Below are 25442 nucleotides of genomic sequence, written 5' to 3'. Positions count from 1 at the left end.
AGACTTTTGCCCACCATCAAAACTCCTGTTGCAGGCAGGGAATGAGGGTAATTATTGTTTCCAGGCTGTGGCAATGTTGAGTCCAAACACTTTTTAGATACCACTGAAGTTTCCTCATATGCAGTCTTGCATATGGGATTAGCAGAATGCAGGATGCCATGAAGCCCAAAGCCTGCAGAATTTTTCTTGCAGATAGCTGGGTCTTTGTTGCCAACATTTTGAAATAAGTAGTCAGTTGTCTGTGTTTGCCTGGCATGAGATAAGCCAACTGGGCAGTTGTATTTAAGCTTGCACCCAGGAATATTATCGCTTGATAAGGTACGAGTTTTGATTTCTTTTCGTTTATTGTGTACCCTCGGCCTGCTAGTAACGTTTTTACAAACGCCAGATGCTGTAGTAGAGTGTCCTTGTTCTCTGCTTGAATAAGGCAGTCATCCAAGTAAGGATATATTTGAATTCCTCTTTGTCTGCAAAAAGCAATTACTGGTGCCAGGCACTTTGTGAAGACCCTGGGCGCAGTAGATAAGCCAAAGGGCAGTGCAGAGATTTGGTAATGCATTGAGCCAGCTATAAATCTGAGGTATCTTCTGCATGATTGATTGTGACATGCAGGTATGCCTCTTTTAGGTCTAAGGTCACAAGCCAAGCCTTCTTGCCCAGCATGGGCAGAAGCTGCTGCAGAGTTAACATTTTGAATTTTGGAATGTCCAGGAATGTGTTCAGGATAGACAGGTCCAGTATTGGTCTCCAGGTTTTGTCCTTTCTGGGCACCAAGAATAGCCTTGAGTAAAATCCCCATCCTGCTCCTGCTGTGGTACTTGCCGAATGGCCCTTATGTCCATGAGGGATGAAACTTGTTTTTGTGCCTCTGCCCATTGACTGCGTGGCAGGTCTGGCATGCCGTTTGGCCTTGGCAGGGTGTGAAAGTGGAACCTGTAGTCCTGGGACACAATATTTAAGACCCATTTGTCCTGAGTGATCACGTGCCAATTTTGAGCAAAAAGTGCTAGTTTTCCCCCCAAACGAGCTGCCAGAAGACAAGTGCTTGGTGCTGGCAGGGGAAAGTCATTGAGACTGTTTCTTGTATGGCTGTGATTTTTCTTCTCCACTTTTGGAGGTAGCAGCACCCCATTGTTTAGGCCTGTATGAGCCTTGGGGCTGTGTTCTGCCTCAGGGGCGTCTGTATCTACCTCTTTGTGGCCTGTCTGACACTGGAAAGGACTAATTCTTTGCAGGCCAGTTCCTGCTAAATCTGGGAGGCTGTACCTGTAAGAAATCCTTGACTGTTTGCATAGATTTAGCTTTGTCCTCCATTATCTTCAAAACCTCTTCCGCTTTAACACCAAACAAGGTATCATGTTGTAGTGGAGCATCTAATAATTTTGCTTTAACATGATCAAGCAGATTCTGTTCTTTTAATCATGCATGTCTCCTAATGACAGAACCCGTAACAACCTCTAGAGAATCAAAACCACATTGCAAAGTATGCTTTCCTACTTGTTCAGCAGCATGCAATAAATCCTGCATTTCTTTGTTTTCTGCACATTCTGAATTTGTCAACATTTTTTGTTTAAGCAGTGACATTAGATATTGCTGATATTTAAGCATATGAAATTGACAATTTAAAGCTGTTACAGCCAAGGTAGCAGAAGTATAAATCTTTTTCCCCCATGTGTCCAGGGCCCTTGAATCCCTATCAGAGGGTATAGGGTTTTTTGCAGTGGACGCCTTGACCCCTTTGGGACCCTGAGAGATAGTTTCTGGGTCTGCAGCAGGGTTTTTATAAAGAAATTTATGTGAATCAGGAACCCTGTAGTATCTGTCTGGCTTAACAGGAGCTGGTGGCAAAGAGTCAGGAGACAGTCCGGACTCTGTAAATACATCATCTACAATGTCTAAAACAAGAAGGATAGCAAGGGGCCTGTGCTGAGGTAATAAAAGGAAGTCTCTGAGTCTTTTCTTGGATTCTGAGTAATCTTGGCTTACCCAGTGGAAATGCTCCCTCATAGTATGCAGGGTTTCCCCAAAAGAATAATCCTCACTAGGAAAGGCTGAAGGAATAGATTCTTCAGCATCAGAATCCTCATAGGGAGGAAGAGAATATTCCTGGTCAGAAGAGGAATCAGAGGAAATGGAAACATGATCTGAAGATGCATATTCTATCTCTTGCCTAGGCCTCTGATCAGTAGGGGGATGGGAACCTCTGATCAAAGTAATTAGGTCTTCGGCCATTTTAAGCATCTGTTTTTTAAGCATGGAGGCCTGTCCAGGAGAATGCTGTACTTGTTTCTTTGTCTTTAGAGCTGCTTTAGTCTTTGCCTTTGAAGCTGAAGTTGGTTTCACAGATAACTGCGTAGGCCTGAAAACACCCACAGAAGCCGATGCCTGCTCAGCGGCTCCGAACCTATCTGAGGGAATAGTTTCCAAGTGTCCAATACCTTGAGTTTCCAGTGGCCTAGTCGGCTCCACGTGGGAGTCGGAAGTGGCCTGTGGCTCTGAGGTAGCGGGCGTCAGGGGCTGCAAAAGCGCCTCACTGAGAACCGGTGACAGGCCTAGCAGAAGCCTCGTCATCGGTTTTGGACCTTGGGAGCCTGTCCTTTTTTTGGCGCTTTTTATAAACTCCGGTAGTCGGTTGCTCCAACGGCATTATATAGTTAAATCTTCTGCCAAAATAATAATGCAAAATCGTACCGACGCTTAATAGTGCGCTGGTTAAATCTAGCACAAAACTGACAACTGGCAACGTCGTGGTCAGGGCCTAGGCAAGGAATACAGTAAAAATGAAAATCCTTATGAGGTATTTGCTTCCCACAAGAAATACAATTATTAACTTTTTCTGACATCTGTCTGGAGCAAGAAAAAAGGTTCCCCAACGGGGTACTTAGCTTTAATGAAGACTTCAGATCTGAAATTCGAATTTGAAAATCTCAGGAGTCGGCCGACTGGCACTTGCGAACTGCTTTTGCTTTGGGCACCACGTGGCAAGAAAGACTGAATAAAATGGCATCGGCGGCATCTTTTATACCCCTTGCGCATGTCAGGGAGGAGGCGAGAGCAACCAACGCCGGACCTAGACTTTGGAACTCAGGCTGACTGCGGGTAGCCTGCCAGCAGGATAACCCAACTGTAATGACTGCAACAGTGAAACACGATGAACATTCCGTGGTTCCAGTTTCCATTCGTGTGGGTCCATGAGATTTCTGCTTAGTTCGTCCGCCAGAGTATTCAGCTTTCCTGGCAGGAACTGAGCTTGTAGTTGTATTTGATAGGTCAAGGCAGTGTTCCACAATGCCATGGCTAGTCTGCAAAGGGGGTAGGAATGTGTACCCCCCCCTGCTTGTTTATGTATCACATAACTGTGGTGTTGTCTGTCTTTATCATTAATTGTCCTGGAGGAAGGTAGTCCTTGAAGGCTGTCAGTGCATTCTGTGCAGCTAGCATCTCTTTTTGATTGATACGAAGGTGCATTTGATTTGGGCTCCATTTGCCCTGAATGCACTTCCCTGCCAGATGAGCCCCCCCAAGCATAGTCTGATGCGTCTGTAGTTAGGGTTTGGGCGGCAGGGGGTGGAGTGAATGGCAGTCCCTTGTTTTGGTGGCAGGCCTCTGCCCACCACAGGAACTCTAGTTACAGGCAAGGTACGATAGGAATCATTGTTTCCTGCCTGTGACAATTTTGACTCCATAAACCTTTTAAGTACCACTGAAGTTTCCTCATATGCAGTCTTGCATATGGAATTAGAAGAATGCAGGAGGCCATGAACCCCAAGGCTTGCAGAATTTGTCTTGCAAATAGCAGGGTTTTTGTGGCCACCTGTTTGAAGTAAGTTACCAAATGAATTTGCTTTTCTAGCGTAAGGTAAGCCATCTGGGCAGTTGTATTCAAGCTTGCACCCAGGAATGTAATTGTTTGAGAGGGTACCCGTTGTGATTTCTTTTCATTTACAGTGTACCCTAGACAAGTTGGAACCCTTTTTACAAATGCCAGATGTTTTAGAAGAATGTCCCTGTTTTCTGCCTGAATTAGACAATCGTCCAGGTATGGATACATTTGAATATTTCTTTGTCTGCAAAATGCAATTACTGGAGCCAGGCACTTTGTGAAGACCCTGGGCACAGTAGATAAGCCAAAGGGTAGTGCAGAGAACTGGTAATGCAAGTAGCCTGCTTTGAAGCGGAGGTATCTTCTGCAAGATTCCCTGATTGGGATATGCAGGTAAGCCTCTTTTAAGTCTAGAGTTACCAACCAGGCATTTGCCTAGCAAAGGAAGTAGCTGTTGAAGAGTCAGTATCTTGAATTTTGGAATGTCCAGAAATGTGTTTAGAGTAGACAAGTCCAAAATTGGACACCATGATTTGTCTTTTCTGGGTACCAGAAAAAGTCTTGAATAGAAACCTTGTCCCTTTTCCTCTTCTGGTACTAGTTGAATAGCCCCCATGTTCATGAGGGACAGTACTTGTTTCTGGGCCTCTGCCCACTGATTTGGGGGCAGGTCTGGCCATCCGTTTGGGATTGGCAACGTGTGGAAATGAAATCTGTATCCCTGGGATACTATATTTAAAACCCATTTGCCCTGGGTTATAAGTTGCCAGTTTCTTGCATGAAGTGCCAGCTTTCCCCCCAAAGGGGCGGCTAAAAGGTAAGTGCTTGGTAAGTGTAAAGGGAAGTCATTGAGACTGTTTACCATAGGGAGGTGCCTTGTTGTTTCCAGATTTGGAGGAGGAGGCACCCCATTGTTTAGTTCTAAAAGTCCCTTGTGACTGAAACCTGGAACCTTTGTAATGTCTGGGTTTGACTTGAGTGGCTCTCGAAGGAACTGGAAAGGATTAGTTCTTAGTAGGCCAGTGCCTACTAAATCTTGGTCGTTGCACTTGTAAGAAATCTTCAACAGTTTGCATAGATTTAGCTTTATTTTCCAACTTTTTTAAAACTTCTTCAGCCTTATTACCTAAGAGACCATCCTGTTGCAAAGGAGCATCCAACAATTTTGCTTTAACATGATCAGGCAGAGTTTGCTCTTTGAGCCAAGCATGCCTTCTTAGCACAGACCCACTTACAGCAGCCCTGCAAGAGGCCTCCAAAGAATCAAAACCACATTGTAAAGTATGCTTGCCAACTTGTTCAGCTGAATGCAATAAATCCTGTAAATCTTTATTTTCCACACAGTCAGAAATTAACATAATTTTCTGTTTAAGCAGTCCCATGATATGCTGTTGATATTTAAGCATATGAAATTGACAGTTTAAAGTCCTGATTGCCAAGGTTGCAGAATTGTAAACCTTCTTACCCCATCTATCGAGCGCCATGGAATCTCTATCAGAAGGGATAGGATTTTTAGCAGTAGAGGCCTTAATGTACTTGGGACCCTGAAAAATGGTTTCAGGATCTGCAATAGGACTTTTGAAAAGAAATTTGTGGGAGTCAGGAACCCTGCAGTATCTGTCTGGCTTACAAGGAGCCAGAGGCAGAAAATCAGGAGCCATACTAGATTCTGAAAAAACATCAACAACAATGTCTAGAACAGGAAGTATAGCCAAAGGCCTATGCTGAGGAAGAAGAAGAAAATCCCTAAGTCTCTTTTTAGATTCAGAGAAATCCTGACTTTCCCAGTGGAAATGTTCCCTTAAGGTATGCAAAGTTTCCCCAAAAGAAAAATCCTCAGGGGGAGAAGCAGAAGGAATGGAATCTTCTGCATCAGAGTCCTCATAAGTAGGTATAGACAAATCCTGTTCATCAGAAGTCAGAAGAAATAGAATCCTGTTCAGAAGATTCATAATCAATGTCTTGCCTAGGCCTCTTAGGAGGAGGATGTTGGCTACCCCTGATCAGAGTAACTAAATCTTCAGCCATTTTGATCATTTGTTTTTTAGGCATAGGGGCATGCACATGTGGCCCAGGCGTCAGCTTTTTAGACATAGATTTAAATTTTGGCCTTAGTTTTGAAGATGGAGTCGGTCTAATATATACATCTGTAGGCCTGAAAACACCCTCAGAAGCCGGTGCCTGCACAGCGGCTCCGGACCCATCTAAGGTAGAGACATCCGCGGGTTTTATAGTTGAAGCATCTCGCGGCATACCGGACTCCGAATGGGTCTCAGTAGAGGCCTGCGAATCAGAAGTAGCGGGTATCAGGGGCTGCGAAAGCACCTCACTGAGTACTGACGAACTGGCTTAGGAGAATAGTCATCGTCAGTTTTGGACCTCGACGGCCTGGTGTCTTTTTCTTTGCGTTTTTTAGGTATTCCGGTAGTCGGATTGCTAACCGATGACATTTCTGGATAATTAAAGCGTGAGCCAAAATATTTAGAGGCAAAAATATACCGACGTTTAATAGTGCGTTGATTAAATTTAGCACAAAACCGACAGCAAGGTACGTTGTGGTCAGGGCCTAGGCAAGGAATACAGTACAAATGAAAATCCTTATGAGGTATTTGCTTCCCACAAGTAATGCAATTATTAACATTTACTGACATCAGTAAGGAGCACGAAAAAGTTTCCCCAACAGGGTACTTAGCTTTTTAGTTGAAGACTTTGGTTCTGAAACTCGAAAACGAAAATTTCAGGTATCGGCCGACCGGCACTTGCGAACTGCTTCTGCTTTGGGCACCGTGCGGCAAGAAAGACTGATGTAATGGTGTCGGCTGCATGTTTTATACCCCCTGACGACCTGATGTCATGGAAGAAGGGCCAGCAACCGACGCAGGACCCAAGACTTTGTTAATCAGGCCGACTGAGTGCAACCTGCCAGCAGATTACCCAAATGTAATGACTGCAACAATGAAACACGAAGAACATCAGACACTGCTCATAGAGGTCTTTATGGAGAACCTGTCTTCCACACTGACATTTTACTCTTCTTCGATGACATGAAACCCCACAAGCAACAAAAGACAAGTAAAAAAGGAACCCCAATGGAGCACTTATCTACAATGGCTCGGTGAAACTAGCACCCAAACATAAGCTTTCAGGCCGACGATCAAGAGATGGCATTCAGACTGGCAGCAAAGAAGTTCTGAGGATGGTACGTCCGGACTTCACCTTTATGCCCCAAGCCACGCGTGGAGCATACGTGTAATGTACAGTGTACCTTAAAGCAACTTAAAGCTTTGGTATACTGGCCTGACGTCAGACTGCCCTAGCCAGGGGATACCAAATGCTTTAAATACTGCAACAGTGAAATGGAAGGAGATCTAAGACAGGAAAGTTATTACAGCAAGTTGAATTTTTTAAGTTTTTTTCTCTGGCGGCAGAGGGATGTCTGAGGATGTGGATTCAGACATCTTGGACTGGGCCAAGCACTTAAAACTCTGGGTCTCGAGAAAGGTTTAGAGTGTAGAAAGCCTAGACCTAAGGGCTTTTGAATGAATGGTTGACAGACTGAGCAATATTTGTGATTGTGTTCTGGGCCTAGGCAAAAAAGACACTTGGTATTCAAGTCTTTGTAAGAAAAGTACAGTTTTGTACCTACCATAAATGTAGATGTTCGAGGATCCACATTGCTGCAGTCCTAACCATTGGGTAGTCCGCTGTCCAGTCGGCCCGAATACCAGAGTATATGGCGTCGGTCAGGCGCATTAGACTGGCGTCAGTGCGTCAGGGTACTAATCGCATGACCGACGTCATATCCTCAGTCTTTTCTTGCCCCAGATGTCAGAAGACCCTAAAAAGACAAGGCCCAAACCAAAACACCAAAAAGCCCTGCAACAAACTTATATCCAAAATATATATATATATATATACACATGTACAATAATATATAGCAACTCACACCACCACCCCTAAACACAGAGGGGAAGGCGGGAGGGTGAATTGGACTGCAGCAATGTGGATCCTCGAACATCTACATTTATGGTAGGTACAAAACTGTACTATGTTCTTCATTCCACATTGCTGCAGTCCTAACTATTGGTAGAATCCCAAAGCAGAGGTAAGGAGGCTGGCAAATCATAAGGAAGCAGGAGCTGTCAACATGCCTTGCAAAATAGCTGTGGCAAAACCAGCCCTAGATTTAGAGTAAAGAGGAAGGTGGTAATGCTTAGAGAAAGTATGCACTGAACTCCAAGTAGCTGCCTCCAAAATATCCTTAGTTGCCACCCCTTAGAAATGCTGTTGAAGTGGCAGTAGCCCTAGTGGAATGAGGCCTAATCCCGCTGGAATCTCCTTGCCATGATGGGAATAACAAAATGAAATGCAAAACCCAATCCACTTAGAAATAGTTTGCTTAGACACAGGCCTGCCCTGAGAACTCAAAGCAAAAGAAACAAACAACAGCTGAGACTGCCTGAAATCCTTAGTCCTGCTTAAATAATAGCAACTGCCTATGTACATCTAAAGTGTGCAGAATCTTTTCCCTTTATTTTGGGGATCTGCATAGAAAGTAGGCAAATGAATAGTTTGGTTTAAAGCCACACTAGAAACCACCTTAGGCATAAAGGAAGGATTAGTGCGTAATGATACCCTATCCTTATGGAAAATCAGAAGGGCTCTACTGCCATAAGGGCCTGCAACTCAGAAACCCTTCTTGCAGAAGTAATAGCCAACAAAAAGCAGTCTTCCATGACAAATATTTCAAATCAGCAGTACCCGCAGGCTCAAAGGTTGTAGAGTAAGTTTTCCAACACAAAATTGAGATCCCAAGCAGGAGTAGGAGCTCTACGTGGGGGTCTTATATTCTTTGCCCCTCTGAGAAACTGCTTGAACAAAGGATGAAAACAATGGTGGGTCACAATCATAGTGAGCTGAAATTGCTGCAGCATGAATCTTAATGGAAGAGAAGGACAAACCCTTGTCCAATAACTCAGTAAGATATTGAAGAGCCACACTCAAATTAGGCTCAGAAATCTCCAAATTCCTTGCTGCACTCCAAAATAAAAATCTCCTCCATTTTTCTGCATACACTTTCCTTGTACTAGGTCTTCTAGCTTCCATAATCACATTTAAAACTTGTTGAGGAAGTTGAGACCGGCTGTCTCTCAAAACAGAATATGCCATGCTGTTAGATGAAGAGAGCTGAAGCATGACATTGAGCAGGTGGCCGTCTCTCTGAGACAACAGGTGCGGAATCAAGGGTAAAGGCCATGGAGGCTTCTTTACTAGACTCCTCAGTAATGGGTACCAGTGCTGCGAGGCCAATCTGGAGCTATTAAAATCATCCTTGGCTTGTCTTGTCTGACCTTTAGAAGCACCTTTGGAAGAAGAGGCAGAGGTGGAAGCGCATACACATGAAGACTTTTCCAACTGAAAGAAAGAGCAACCACTTTCCAAGCTGTGTGATGTAACCTCTTTGTGCAAAACTTTGGCAGCTGGTGGTTTAGTGGAGAAGCGAACAGATCTATGTCTGGAGTTCCCCAGGACACTGTCAACCTTTGAAATACATGAAGATCCAGTTTCCACTCGGGGATCCATGATTTGTCTGCTTAACACATCTGCTAAGGAGTTCTGTGCTCGCAGAAACCTTGCCTGAAGAGTTAGTTGCAAGCTGAGCGCAGTCTCCCATAAAATCATTGCTTGCCTGCACAATGGGTAAGAATGTGTTCCCCTTGTTTGTTGATGTACCACATGACAGTTGTGTTGTCTGTTAGAATCAACACCTGCCCTGGAAGAAGTAACTCCTTGAAAGCCATTAATGCAAACTGGACTGCTAACATCTCCTTCATGTTGATATGTAGATGCTGTAGTCTGGCAGGCCACTTGTCTTGTATCCACTTTCCATTTAGATGAGCTCCCAAGCAATGCGCCTCTGGCGGGTCAAATATAAATCCCTTGTGTCCTCTGGCTCTGGAGGCCCATGCCCAAAATTCTGATGAAGGCTTGGGTGACATTTATAATTTGAAGTCAAGATGGCATTTGATTATGTGAAAGTGTCCATGAGATGCAGGTGTCCATTCCTCCATCATGTGTCCATACATTTTGAGGATGCAATACCATGGCCTCCTTGTAGAATACAAGATGCCATGAACACAATAATATGATGGAAAATCCTTATAGTCAGATGAAGTGGAAATGAGAAGATAGACTGATTTGTCCGGGGAGATTAAAGGTTTTGACTCTTTTGTTTGTCCTCATCTTTGTCTGTATCAAGTCACATGAGGGTATCTGGGCTGCCAGTATTCACATCACTTGACAGGGTACTAGAGGAGACTTGCAACTGTCTTAGCACTACCCAAGATACTCTAGGCACTTGCTTTTCTTGTTCAGATGCTGTAGAAGCCAGAATCAGGCTAGGCTTTAGAATCAGGCAGTGTGCGAAGAAAGTAGTAAGGAATTCCTCCTAGCCAGAGAGCCAGAACCTTAGTGAACTGGAGGAAGAAGTAGATAAGCCAATAAGCAGTGCAGAAAAGAAAAAATCAAGCAAACTGCTAATACAGATTTCCAGCTCAACTTAGCCTTATATACTGCATGAAGGTACCTTGAGACATAAAGGTAAGCTTCCTTGAGATCTAAGTTTGCCCAGCAAGATTAAATAGAGGTAAAAGCTGTTGTTCTTACTGGGAATGTCCAGAACTTGAGAAGATCCAGATAAGAGGTGAGGAGTCTCCCAAAATTCTCTCTCCACGTGTTCCCCTTCTTTGGTACTAAGGGCCCCTTAAAATCCTATCCCCTTTCTGAATGGCCCCCAGGGACTGGCTGAATGGCCCCTGAGAAGAAGCCTCTTTGCTTCCTCTTTCTTTGTTGGAGTGGCATGTCTGGCATGGGGCAATGTGAAAGGGGCAAACCTGTGTAAAAAAACCTGTAATATCCAACAATGATATCCAACACCCATCTGTCTTGATAAAATAAATCCCAATTTTTCTTTGAAAGACAGTCTTCCTCAAAAAAGGAGCTGCCAGGCGATCTACTGGCAGCTGAAAAGGTGGTCATTGGGTCTGTTCTGTTAAGGACTGACTGCCCCCTCACCAGAAGTCTGAGCAGGTGGTGAACTCCTGTAGGCCTAAAAAAGAACTTGGCTCTGCCCCCTACCGATCTAGACCTACCTAGACTCTGGAATCATAAACGGGATATGTCCACCCCTTAGCAGGCCAATTTCTACTAAACCCGGTGGCTGCACCTGCAAAAATCTTTAACAGTTTGCATAGACTTAGCTTTGTCCTCCATTTTCTTTAAAACTGCTTCCACAGGCGAACCAAACAACACATCAGACTGTAAAGGAGCATCCAAAATCCTTGTCTTAACATGCTCAGCTAAATTCTGATCCCTCAACCAGGCATGCCTGCGAAGAACAGAACTAGTGGCAGCCACCCTCGAGGAGGCCTGTACAGCATCAAAACCACATTGCAAAGAATGCTTACCCACTTGTTCAGACACATGAACTAAATCCAGCAACTCTTTACACTCAATACCTTCCGCATCCACCTTAGATTTCAATTGTGAAAGGATATAATTTTGATATTTTAGCATGTGAAACTGACAATTCCAACGCTCTCATGGCTAGAGTGGAAGAAGTATACACTTTCTTTCCCCACCTATCCAAAGCCCTTGCCTCTTTATCAGTGGGAACAGGATTTTTAACCACAGAGGCCTTAACACCTTTAGGCCCCTGAGAAACAGTTTCTGGGTCCGCCCTAGGACTCTTAAACAAATACTTATGAGCTTGGGCACCCTATAGTACCTATCAGGTTTAACAGGAGCAGGAGGCAAAGAGTCAGGGTTCAGGGAAGCCTCTGCAAAAACATCTTCCACCACATTCAACACAGGAGGTATAGCTAAGGGCCTATGTTGGGTAAAAATAAGAATTCCCTAAGCCTTTCCTGGAATCAGAGTAATCTTGGCCTTCCCATTTAAGTGTTTTCTCATGGAATGCAGAGTCTCTGATGAGAAATCCTCAGGAGGAAGGTGTGGATCCACATCAGACATCTAAGGTGGAAACTGCCAGCACTTAAAACTCTGGGACCTCTCGAGAAGGTTTAGAGTGTAGAATCAGCCTAGACCTAAGGGTTTTGAATGAATGGTTGACAGAACCTGAGAAATAGATGCTTTTGTTATTGTGTTCTGGGCTAAATACTGAGGCAAAAAAAAGACACGTTCTAACGGGTATTCAAGTCTTTGGATTCGGTCTGAAACTCCGACTTCAGAAAATTTCAGAACGCCAACCTGCAAAACTGCTTCTGCATCGACCATGCGGCAAAAGACTGAGGATATGGGTCATGCTAGTACCCTGACATACTGACGTCAGTCTAATGCGCCCTGACCGACGTCAGCCATATACTCTGGTATTCGGGCCGACTGGACAGCGGACTACCCAATGGTTAGGACTGCAGCAATGTGGAATGAAGAACATCTTGCCTACCTCACTCAACCTTCCCAGATGACATCTACAAAATTCAACAAATATAAGATAGAAAGGAAGGTTCCCCAATGGGGCACTTATCTGGATAAATGATCAAAGCAAAGGTACCAATGACCAAACAGTGAACAGTTTGATGGATGCACAACCTGCGTTTGGGCTAGCAGAGAGATCGTCTGAGGATCCACATTCGTACGTTTGTCTATATACCCCAGCACATACAAGCTGAGGTCATCAGTCAAACATATGACCTAGGGAAGGTAAATGTTACCCTGACTGGACATCAGCAGTGACAACTCATATACCAGGAATACTGCAACAGTGATTTCAGTCACGACATCCCCACCTGGTTAACTGTGAGTTAAACAGGCAAGAGGACAGATGACTGAATCATATCATATGGGCTCTTTGGTTTGGTGATCTGAGGACAAGCAGGGGAAGGGGAAAATGAAGGCAGCTATCCATTCAGTGATGGCAATCCTATCCATGTTATTATACGTTAAATCAAAAACACACATGACTAATTACTTTTGCTGCACTTATAAGAATGGTCCTACTTAAAGTTGAAAGATGAGAAGCAGGAAGTTGCAGGTAACTGTCAAATTTGCTTCAGAGATGATACAACTCGTGGTATGAAAAATGATGAAAGCTTCTTAAGACCAAGGTTTCAATAAACATCCTTACTAAGATTTCAATAAAATCAACAGTGAATTATAGTGTGATGAGGGTCAAAAAATTTCCATTAAAAAGCAGTTATGATGTGGTCCAACTCCATGGCACTGTAATCTGCTCAACACTGCCAACCTACTTTATTAACAGCAATCTATGGAGAACAACAAGGAAAAATAATTCCTAATACATCCACCTAAACTACCACTGCCCAGTTTTTTTCCCTAGACATGTTCCCTCTTTATTATAACTGGCTAAAATGCATTTTTGAAGGAGAAAAACAACTTTATGACAGAAAAATCTGCTGTTCTTACTCTTTTCAGATGAGTATTACAGTTCACAAGCTTAAGGAGGTTACCATACAGCTATGACACTAGATAACTGGCAAGAAAGCAAGTCAGTAAGCAATTTAAGGCAAAATGAGCTGAAAGATACCACTGCACAGATCAAATAAAGTGAAATACAGGGACAAATAATGATACAAACAGCCCATCATCAAATTTCAAATATAATTAAACTGTTAAAATCAACAATATTCTTTGAAGGTATGATAAGACGATGCATTTCAAACATGTTTCAGCAGACACTATTACATACCACGGAGCTCATTATCAATAACTCTCTAGTTTTGTGGGCACTAACAAAACTAACAAAAGGTAGGGAGAATAAATGGCCTGAAAAGATCCTGATTAGAACTATTGATCCATTTTAAAAGAATTCTCAGCCTGAGCCCAAACTCATTTGTCACACAATAATTGGATCTAATGAACAGCTCAACTCAATCTGTCTGACCTTGAACTTGTACACCCTTTTGAGAATGAAACCCTTTCCATTACTTGTACTTCAAAGCTTCTTTAATATTCTATCTAGAGCTATAACTACAATGAGGCTTCATACCTTCTTTGTGGGGTAACCTTTGTTGCTCATACGTGATGAAGTCAACTGTAACAGTTTCTGCCTGATCCTTTACTAATGCTTGCTGACATCTTTATGATCTATGTACAGCTTTCTGTTATGACCATGTTCAATGCATTTTACTGCTGTAAAACCTAAATTCAGTAAAGACACCAACTTCTCTACATATAATCTGTGCAGCATACCACGTCTCCCATGCAGACAAATTTCACTAACAGAATAACTGTTCATTTTCACATTGCCAACAGACATGACAACTTCATATCTTGGGAAATCATGTAAAAGCAATGCACTTTCCTATAGAATAATGTACTGTAAGCCAGCAAATGAAACTTAAGAACTTCAAATGTTAAACCAACAATACTTGTGAAAAATCTGGCAACCCTTCTTCAGTGAAAATAAAACTACTGAATAATCACTTCTTAAGAAATGCTCTTAAAATTCCAGTTATCTACATTTAAATCCATCCATTCCTCCTAATTTGAAAAATATGCTAGTAATTAACATCACAATAAACTACAAAGGAGATGACAATACTGTAGCCAAGAAGATGAGAGAAATGAGCTGTAAAACAAATTAACGCACCCAGACTGACCACAGACTTCATCACATTACAGTGACCTGCACAACATAGCTTTATGGATAATCCAGAAAGTACTTAACACATGCCTACTTGTTTATCACGCCATATCCAATTACAAATTAACAAAGCAGCATACATGGAAAAAAATGGGTTGTGAATGCAAATGCTAAGATTTATGTTCCATGCAAAACTACAGTATTTCCACACAGAAAATTCCACACAGACACAAACAAGCTGTATATTGTAACTCTTACCACTGTTTCAGGTTTTAGTTCAGTTGTTGGTTGTGGTACAGACTTCACTGCTTTGGCATTTTGCTCTATATTCCCCTGTTGTGCTTTAGCGGGTAACACTGTCTTCATGGTAGGAAATGATCTTGCAACTGGCTTTACCTGAGCAGCAGGAGGTGTTGCTGAACCTTTGTTGTTAACAGAGACCAATGGTGCCACTGGTAATTCACGCAAGTTACTATTTCTTACAACTGATCCTTGATTTTGCGGATTCTGGCCCTTACTCATATTTTGCAATGGTATGTTCTGTTGAAAAATTAAAAAAAAAAAATAACTATTGAACATTATTCAGTTACAGTTTGTCTCTTGAAGCTACAGAAAAACAACTGCATATACAACATGGAAAGAAAATGTGACAATACTCACTGTCGACCTTCATGACGACCGTATGCACTAGGATTTCTCTTTATTCACTCATGTTTTGCTTGACTTTGAGGTCCGACATCTAAGGCACATGTTCATCCAGCCCAGTGAGATTTCACTGGACAGCAAACGTACGTACACACCCAGCACTACCACAAGTCCTTGACTCCCAAAAAATGAGGAAATCACATAAGCAAAGATGACAAGGACAAGGGGAGTTTGGTTGTGTGAGAGCACTTACCATAACTACAGACATTCTAACAGCACAATCACTTCTGCAAATGCATTCACAACATGAATAGAGCAAACTACAGACAGCTTTCAGTCTTCTAGTCAGATCTAAAGAGCAGACGGATGTCCCCAGGTAGTATGACAAATGTCCTCCCATTCTGTGACTGTCAGCATGAAGCTGTGCTGGAAAGTAGATCATAACCTATATGTTCTTCTGTTCTTTTTAAAGCTCAGTCACTGAGTGTTTCTGTAACCCACACTCTCAAGGTAGAGCTGGTGAGAAGTAAGGTGACTGGCTGCACTAGCCCCTGCCGCCAAATGAGAGAGACAGCCGTAGGGGTAAACTACAGAAGCTACTAAAGCTAGATACCTAACAAATGAATTCATGCCTCCAACATTCCACTACAGAAATATCTACAAGTACATACCTCAACTCACATATAATATACACAAAGGGCAAGCACCCATAAGATCATGAGTGAGCCCTGGGGAAAAAATCATGGGGTGGTGAGAACTCCTACACTGCAGTGATGGTTCTACTCAAACATCTACAATTGTTACAGGTACACTCACACCAACTACATTAAGTTCATCTTAAGACTCACTGTGTTACACATTCACAATACAAACATCAGTTTGTACAGGTTCACATGTTTCTTGCATATAATATCGGGAACTCAGAAATTCTCCTGGCAGAAGTGACAGCCACCCTCAGGCCAATTATTAAAGAAAGCAATCAGTTTTATAGCTACTGTTGAATAATTAGCAAGGAGGCACAGAACAAGTTTTCTTTTACATACTGAATGTAGACCCAAAGAAGCTATGGAGAAAAAGTAACTGGCATACACAATGTAATCTAAGTAGCAAGGGAAAAGACAGTGACTGGTAAGTGGTCCAAAGACTACTCCTTTGGGGGGTGGGGGTTTCATAGCCACTTTCCAGCACTGGGCAGATGCGTATCTTGACTAGTAAAGTTAATATACAGCAAGGTTCCTCATATCAAACTTATTGATACTACATAATGACAGAAAATCTCAGTGAAAACATTAGCAGATGTGTGCCCCATGGTAGAGTTTATGCTATTTAAGCAGGGAGTGATGTAATGCCCCCAAGTCTATTCCAGTGACAGAAAATCTAAATGAAAACGGTTAGAAATGTGTGGCTTCTGGTGGAGGATAATGCAAGAAAAGACGCACTGCAGTACAGAATGCAATAAAGTACATTACTTGAGTTAAGTTTTACTTGCATCTACCTAAACTGCAATAACAACAATGAAGAGCTTGACAGCAAGCACATCTTTATAGGACCTGACAACAAAATGCATTCTGGGAAGTTTCCAGATAGAGACGTCCCATTGTGCATGCAACAGAATCCTAGCTCTTACTGAAATGGATACTTACTACCAGATTTATCATTTACGGCAAGTACACAACTTCTCCAGCACATAACATAAGGTCCAGCTTCTCTAAACAATCCTTCAATGCAGCAGCCCACATAGGAACATACCATGGACAATAGTTGCTCCAATAAAGTCCTGGATCTAAAATACCACTAGGCTTGTAATGCCTTGCAAAGGTGTTAAGCACAGATACTGCTGCAACTGCAAATTTATTACACAGGGTAAGATCACAGGAAAAAAAGGGTCAGCAGGAAGTGGCAGTAGTTCTAGCAGAAAGAGCCCAAAGGAAATACAGCTGTGGTAGCACTTACCCCAAGTGTAAATGTTTGAGTATGCCCACTGTTGCAATAACAATAACTTCCTGGAAATTTTCTGCTGAAGGACATGTTGCCCAAGTCTGACTTCCAGTGCTTGGCACCCTTAACCTCTTGTTCAGATAGATGCCCTCCCACCTGATTATCATCATGTCATGTTAGTTATTTTTTTGCCCTGGCTCCTGAATGTGGTAAGGTATGAGACCGAAGCACGAAACTCCCTGAATGGATTGTGGGGAGCAGTCCAAACTGACCAAATGAGAATTCTGGCTCAGGAAAATGTGTCATTATCCCAGCTGATGGTGACCTCCTGAGAGAGAACATCAGATGCATCAGTCCAATCTACATACATCACAGTAAGTATTTGTGAAACTTCCTCAATGGAACAAATGCTCTTATGCCTAGGGAGATCTTTGGCATCTGAAATGAAATCCTTCTCCTTTGCAGTCTTTACATGGATGTGCTTCGCTCTCTTGTTTTGTGGGGCATCTGCAGTAGGCTTACCAGAAGCCATAGTGGCCAAGGTCAAGGAGTGCATCCTTCATCTGGTTCAAATAATCCTGGAGAGGGAGTGCTCTTTGCTTAATGGTCTTCTAACTGAAGCAGGAACAATGTTGAGAGCCCAAAACATTGTGCTTAGGCTGCAAACAGAATAAATACTGTGGAGGCTGCAAACAAAATAAACACTGTATACTAACGTTTTTACGAGAGATCTGTTTTATATGAAATGCACCTAAAAAGTTTAGCTTCTGACATCTACACTGGACATCCAAAAAAAAATCCATCAATGGCAGAAACATGCACAGAATAATCAGAAAAGAGAGTTTCCTACAACACAGGAGTAGTCTGACAAAGTACAGTTGTGTACACTTACCATAAATGTAGATGTTCGAATGTATTCAATGTTGCAGGAGTGACTTGTAGGATTTCCTTTCATAGTAGCTCTTGGTCTGCCTGACTACCTAAGAATTTCCCCCTCCTCCTGAAGCCTGGGGATGCCCTGTCCGAAGTCAATATGTCTGAATTTAAAGGGCGTTGGTTGGCACCATGACCTTCGTACTTTATTGCCCTCAATAAGCAGGAGCCCCCCCCAACCCCACCGTGGGTCCTTAAGGTCAGGGATCTATGGCCCTAGATTCCAAAGTAAATGTGAAGGAGAAGGGAGCAACCCTGACTGAGAAGGAAAATATCCAAGCCTATACTATAGGCAAGAGGGGAAGGAGGGAGGGAAAGCATACTGCCACAGTGAATACACTTAAACATCTACATTTACAAGTCTACATAAAGTACAGTTGTGTACACTTACCATAAATGCAGATGTTCGAGTGTATTCACTGTTGCAGTCATCACATTTGGGTTATCTACCTGCAGGTAGCCCTCACTCGGCCTGAATACCAGAGTCTTGGGATTTCTGCGTCAGATGCTGTCGCTTTTTCCATGACGTCAGGGGTATAAAACATGCAGTCGACGCCATTACATCAGTTTTTCTTGCACAAGATGTCAAGAGCCCCCAAAACAGAAAGCAATTACATGGTGGGGAACACTGCCAGTAGAAAGTAAATACAAATGTTATAAGATATGGCCAAACAAAAAAGAGTAGGTAGAAGTATAGAAAAGTCAGGGGGCTGGAGGGAGGGTAACCAGTACTGCAACAGTGAATACACTCAAACATCTACATTTATGGTAAGTGTACGCAAAGTACTGTTGTGTACACTTACCATAAATGTAGATGTTCGAGTGTATTCACTGTTGCAGTCATTACATTTGGGTAATCTGCTGGCAGGCTGCCCTCAGGCGGCCTGATTAACAAAGTCTTGGGTCCTGCGTCGGTTGCTGTCCCTTCTTCCATGACGTCAGGGGTATAAAACATGCAGCTGACGCCATTACATCAGTTTTTCTTGTCCCAGATGTTAGGTGCCCCCCAAAAGGCAGCAAAAAATATATGCAAGTAAAAACACCAAAATATATACCTCCAAACAAAAGCAAACACACAAAAAAGGCTTCTAAGTATAGTAGAAGAAAGTATAGGTATAGTAAGAGAAAAACAGGGGGCTGGAGGGAGGGTAACCAGGACTGCAACAGTGAATACACTCTAACATCTACATTTATGTTAAGTGTACACAACTGTACTATGTTCTTCGTGTTTCACTGTTGCAGTCGTTACATTTGGGTAGATTCCCAAAGCTATGGTTGGGAGGATGGATTTATACAGCATTACGGACCAGCTATAAGGCCCTGCAAAACAGCAGTGGCAAAGCCAGCTCTGGATTTAGAGAAGATTGGTAAGTGATAATGCTTGGTGAAAGTATGAACTGAACTCCAGGTAGCAGCTTCTAGAATATCCCTGGTAGGCACACCTCTGAGACAGGCTGTTGAAGTAGATGCAGCCCTGGTGGAATAAGATCTGATCCCCTGGGGGACAGGTTTTCCATGGTGTTTATAGCAGAAATGAATGCAATGGCTTTATCCATTTAGAAATGGTTTGTTTTGAAATAGCCTTCCCCCCTCTGCCCCTGCAGCAAATGCTACCAGCAGTTGTTCAGATTTTCTTCGAGATTTAGTCCTGTCCAAGTAGAATCTAAGTTGCCTGTGTACATCCAATGAATGCAGAATCCGCTCCCCCTTGTTCTGTAGACTGGGAAAGAAAGTTGGCAAATGAATGGACTGATTAAGAGCCACACTGGATACCACCTTGTGCATAAAGGATGGATTAGCCCTGAGTGACACCCTGTCCGCATGAAACATGATGAAAGGCTCCACTGCCATAAGGGCCTGTAATTCAGATATCCTTCTAGTTGAAGTGATTGCCAAAAGGAAAGCTGTTTTCCAGGAAAGAAATTTTAAATCTGCAGTAGCAGCTGGCTCGAAAGGAGGTAGAGTGAGTTTCTCCAATACAAAGTTAAGGTCCCAGGCAGGGGTTGGAGCCCTCCTGGGTGGTCTCAAGTTTTTGGCCCCTCTGAGATACTGCTTTAGCAGAGGATGAGAGAAGAGGGGTGGTTCTGTGCTGTAATGAGCTGAAATATCTGAGGGCATGGATTTTTATGGAGGAGAAAGACAGGCCCCTTGTGAAACATCTCAGTTAAGTAGTGCAAAATCGGAGGTAAATTGGGCACTGCTGTGTTCATCCCTTGAGATTGACTCCAGGCACAGAATCTTTTCCATTTGTCAGCATAAGATTTTCTAGTACTAGGTCTTCTCGCCTCCAAAATGACATCCCTCACAGGTTTGCTGAGGGATGCTAAGGGAGAATTTAAATGATTAGCCAAGCTGCAAGATTCAATGTTTGGAGCTGAGTGTGCAGAATTTGGTTCTCCTGCTGAGACAGGAAGTAAGGTGTTTGAGGCAGGTGCCTTGGGGAAATTAGTGACACACTGCACAGGAGTGGGTACCAGTGTTGGCGAGGCCAGTCTGGAGCAATCAAAATCATTTTTGGTCTGTCTTGTCTGACTTTTAGTAGAACTTTGGAAAGGAGAGGCAGACGGGGAAATGCATAGACTAATAGGTTTTTCCAGCTGAAGGACAGAGCATCCACTTTCCAGGCTTTTTTGTGAGGCATTCTTGTGCAAAATGTGTCCAACTGATAGTTCTGGGTTGTGGCATAAAGATCTATGTCTGGGCTCCCCGATTTGCGTGTCAATATGTTGAAAATCCGTGGTTCCAGTTTCCATTTGTGTGGGTCCATGAGATTTCTGCTTAGTTTGTCTGCCAGAACATTCAGCTTTCCTGGCAGGAATTGAGCTTGTAGTTGTACTTGGTAGGTCAAGGCTGTGTTCCACAATGCCATGGCTAGTCTGCAGAGGGGGTAAGAATGTGTACCCCCCTTGCTTGTTTATGTACCACATTACCGTGGTGTTGTCCGTCTTTACCAGTAGTTGTCCAGGATGAAGGTAGTCCTTGAAGGCTGTCAGAGCATTCTGTACAGCTAGCATTTCTTTTTGATTGATATGAAGGTGCACTTGATTTGGGCTCCATTTGCCCTGAATGCACTTCCCTGCCAGATGAGCCCCCCCATGCATAGTCTAATGCATTTGTAGTTAGGGTTTGGGTAGCAGGGGGTGGTGTGAATGGCAGTCCCTTGTTTTGGTGGTAGGCTTCTGCCCACCATAGGAACTCTAGGCGCAGGCAAGGTATGATAGGAATCTTTTTTTCCAGTCTGACAATGTTGACTCCATAAACTTTTTAAGTACCACTGAAGTTTCCTCATATGCAGTCTTGCATATGGAATTAGAAGAATGCAGGAGGCCATGAACCCCAAAGCTTGCAGTATTTGTCTTGCAGATAGCAGGGTTTTTGTGGCCACCTGTTTGAAGTAAGTCACCAAATGAATTTGCTTTTCTGACATAAGGAAAGCCATCTGGGCAGTTGTATTCAAGCTTGCACCCAGAAATGTCATTTTTTGAGAGGGTACCAGTTGTGATATCTTTTCGTTTATGGTGTACCCTAAACAAGTTAGAATCCTTTTTACAAATGCCAGATGTTTTAGCTGAGTGGCCTGGTTTCCTGCCTGCATTAGACAATCGTCCAGATATGGATATATCTGAATATTTCTTAGCCTGCAAAATGCAATTACTGGAGCCAGGCACTTTGTGAATACCCTGGGCGTAGACAAGCCAAAGGGCAGTGCAGAGAACTGATAATGCATGTAGCCTGCTTTGAAGCATAGGTATCTTCTGCAAGATTCCCAGATTGGGATATGCAAATAAGCCTCTTTTAAATCTAGAGATGCCAACCAGGCATCCTTGCCTAGCATAGGAAGTAACTGGTGAAGAGTCAGCATCTTGAATTTTGGAATGTCCAGAAATGTGTTTAGAGTAGACAAGTCCAGAATTGGACGCCATGATTTGTTTTTTCTAGGTACCAGGAAAAGTCTGGAATAGAAATCTTGTCCCTTTTCCTGTACCAGTTGAATAGCCAAGTTTAGGAGGGAAAGTACTTGTTTCTGAGCCTCTGTCCACTGATTTGGGGGTAGGTCTGGCCACCTGTTTGAAGTTGGCAACGTGTGGAAATGAAATCTGTATCCCTGGGACACTATAATTAAAACCCATTTGTCCTGGGTTATAAGTTGCCAGTTTCTTGAATGAAGAGCCAGTTTTCCCCCCAAAGGGGCGGCTACGAGATAAGTGCTTGGTAATTTTAAAGTGAAGTCATAGAGACTGTTTACCATAGGGTGGTGCCTTGTTGTTTCCAGATTTGGAAGTGGAAGCACCCCATTGCTTAGTTCTGAAAGTCCCTTGGGACTGAAACTTGGTGCTTTTAAAATGTCTGGGTTTGGCTGGAGTGGCTCTGGAAGGACCTGGAAAGGACCAGTTCTTAGTAGGCCAGTGCCTACTAAATCTTGGAGGCTGTACTTGCAATAAATCTTTCACAGTTTGCATAGATTTAGCTTTATCTTCCATATTTTTTAGAACTTCTTCAGCCTTATTGCCAAACAGGCAGTCCTGCTGTAAATGAGCATCCAATAGTTTTGCTTTAACATGATCAGGCAGAGATTGCTCCTTAAGCCAAGCATGCCTTCTAAGCACAGACCCAGTAACAGCAGCCCTGCAAGAGGCCTCTAAAGAATCAAAAAGTAGAGTTTTGTACCTACCATAAAATGTAGATGTCCGAACTGGATAGCATCTGCAGTCATAACAAATGGGTTGTCCTGTCGTCAGGCAGCCCTTCGGTCGGCCGGATTCCAAAGTCTGGGTCCGGCCGCTGATGTCGCACTTCACCCGACGTCATCTCTGCTGGTCTTCGGGTATAAAGGCATCAGCCGACGCCATTTTCCTCAGTGTTTCTTGCCCCAGATGCCAGGTGCCCTCTTGGAAGGCTAAATTTTGGATAAATGCCAATGTTTCCAAAAAAGTAGAAAGCAAACACAAAAAATAAGCATGTATGTACATATATACAAACAAATACACCATAAGAGACTCCCCCCCCCAGCTAGCTATTAGGAGGGTAAATACCTAGGAGTACCCCAGAGGGAAGGAGGGTGGGTAATCCTGACTGCAGATGCTATCCAGTTCGGACATCTACATTTATGGTAGGTACAAAACTGTACTATGTCCTTCATGGATGCATCTGCAGTCATAACAAATGGGTAGAATACCATAGCCAAACTAGGGGTGGAGGAAGAAAAATTATGGTGTAGTTAGGATCCCTTGCAGTACAGCAGTGGCAAACCCTGCTCGGGATCTAGAGTATAGAGGTAAATTATAATGCTTGGCAAATGTATGCACGGAGGTCCAAGTAGCCGCCTCAATAATGTCCTTGGTTGCCACTCCTCGTAAGAAAGCTGTGGTAGTGGCTGTAGCCCTTGTAGAATGAGGTCTTATGTTCTGTGGAATTGGTTTTCCATGGTAGGAGTAACAGAATCTTATGCAATTTCCTATCCATTTGGAGATTGTCTGTTTGGAAATTGCTTTTCCTTCCCTTCCTGTTGCATAAATGTAGGATTAGTTCTCATGGACACCCTATCTTGATGGAAGATTAGGAAGGGTTGCACTGCCATTAAGGCCTGTAGTTCCGAAACCCTCCTTGCTGAGGTAATTGCCAGTAGGAAAGCAGTTTTCCATGACAGGTGTTGCAGATCTGCTGTTGCTGCTGGTTCAAACGGAGGGAGTGTCAACTTTTCTAGCACAAAGTTCAAGTCCCATGCTGGTAATGGTGGTTTCCTAAGAGGTTTTACATTCTTGATCCCTCTGAGGAACTGCCTGAGTAGAGGATGCGAATAGACAGGTGGATCGAAGCTGTATTCTGCTGAAATAGCTGATGCATGTATCTTGATGGAGGAATAGGACAGGCCTGTATGTAGAAGCTCTGCCAAGTACTCCAGAATGTTAGCAATATCTATGTTCGACACATCTTTTCCTCTTTCAGTACTCCAAATGACAAATCTTTTCCATTTTCCTGCATAGTTCCTTCTTGTTGAAGGTCTGCGGGCTTCAAGGATAATGTCTTTAACCCTTTGGGAAAGGTCTGGGTTAGTTGCTGCTATGTGATGTTCCAGGCAGTCAGTTGCAAGGTTTTTGGGTTTGGATGCATGATGTTGTAGTTGTTCTGAGTTGACATCAAAGGCATCAGGGGTATTGACCACATTCTCTCCCGAGACATGCTCCTCAGCAATGGGTACCAGTGTTGTCTTGGCCAATTGAGCTATCAGGATTATCCTTGGACGTTCCTCTTTGATTTTCAGTAGTACCTTGTGCATCAAGGGAAGAGGTGGAAATGCATATGCTGTCAGGCCTTTCCAGCTGAAGGATAGAGAGTCCACCTTCCATGCAAGTGGGTGGAATGTCCTTGTGCAGAATTTCTTGAGCTGGTGATTGAGTGGGGATGCGAATAGATCTATTTGTGGCATTCCCCATTTCTTTGTGATGGCCTTGAAGATGTCAGTGTAGCATCCATTCGTGAGCATCCGAGGTGGTTCTGCTTAACATGTCTGCTAGGGTGTTCTCTTTTCCCGGTACAAATATTGCCTGTAACTGGATGTTGTAGCTGAGAGCCAGATTCCAAAGGTCCAAAGTCATTCTGCATAGGGGGTATGAATGAGTGCCTCCCTGTTTGTTGACGTACCACATGACTGTGGTGTTGTCTGTCCTTATCATCAAATGGCCTTCTTTGAGGAATGGTCTGAATTTTTGGATTGCCAGTTTTACTGCCAGCATTTCTTTTTGGTTTATGTGCAGGTGCAGCTGGTCTTGAGTCCACAATCCTTGTATGCATTTGTCCAGCATGTGCGCCCCCATCCTAGGTCTGAGGCGTCCGTTGTGATGGTTTGGCTTGCTCGAAAGTTGTGGAAGGGTAAGCCTGGGTTTGACTGGCATGCTTGAGCCCACCATAGGAACTCCTGTTTTAGGCATGGGATTAGTGGGATTTCTGTTTCTAAGCTGTGCCTGTGCTGAGACCATAAATTCTTTAGGTACCACTGTAGCTTTCTCATATGCAGTCTGGCATGTGGGACCAAGATTATGCATGATGCCATGAAGCCCAAGGCCTGCAGAACTTTTCTTGCTGTTAGTTTGTTCTGCTTTGTTAATGCCAAGAAGTAAAGAGGGAGTTCTTTTGTTTTCTGCAGTTAGGAATGCCATTTGTTTTACTGTGTCCAATTCAGGCCAAGAATGTTCTTGTTTGGGATGGTATCAGCCTTGACTTTTGTAAATTGACTGTGTATCCCAGGGCTTGTAGCAAGTAAATGACCCTTTGTAAATCTGTTGTCAGCTTGCTTTTGTTGTCCGCTTGTAACAGGCAGTCGTCCAGGTATGGATACATTTGGATTCCCTGTAGTCTGCAGTGAGCGATTACTGATGCCAGGCATTTTGTGAATACTCTGGGCGCAGTAGATAAGCCAAAGGGCAATGCTGAGAATTGATAATGCTCTGATCCTGCAAGAAATCTGAGGTATCTTCTGCA

The 25442-nt window shown here is 43.3% G+C and overlaps 1 protein-coding gene across 1 annotated transcript in view; it reads right to left on the bottom strand.

The window, feature by feature from the left end:
* Positions 1–25442, bottom strand: part of RBM33 (RNA binding motif protein 33) — a 1894586-nt gene that overhangs the window by 551846 nt on the left and 1317298 nt on the right. The window contains exon 14 of the mRNA XM_044064784.1: positions 14706–14987. Within this exon, the coding sequence (XP_043920719.1) occupies positions 14706–14987 (282 nt within the window). The remainder of the gene's footprint in view (positions 1–14705; positions 14988–25442) is intronic.

The sequence above is a fragment of the Protopterus annectens genome, chromosome 3.part0 (assembly GCF_019279795.1).
Source record: "Protopterus annectens isolate FY-2018-M chromosome 3.part0, PAN1.0, whole genome shotgun sequence".
In the NCBI taxonomy this organism is placed as follows: domain Eukaryota; kingdom Metazoa; phylum Chordata; order Ceratodontiformes; family Protopteridae; genus Protopterus; species Protopterus annectens.
This window is presented reverse-complemented; position numbering and strand designations above follow the sequence as displayed.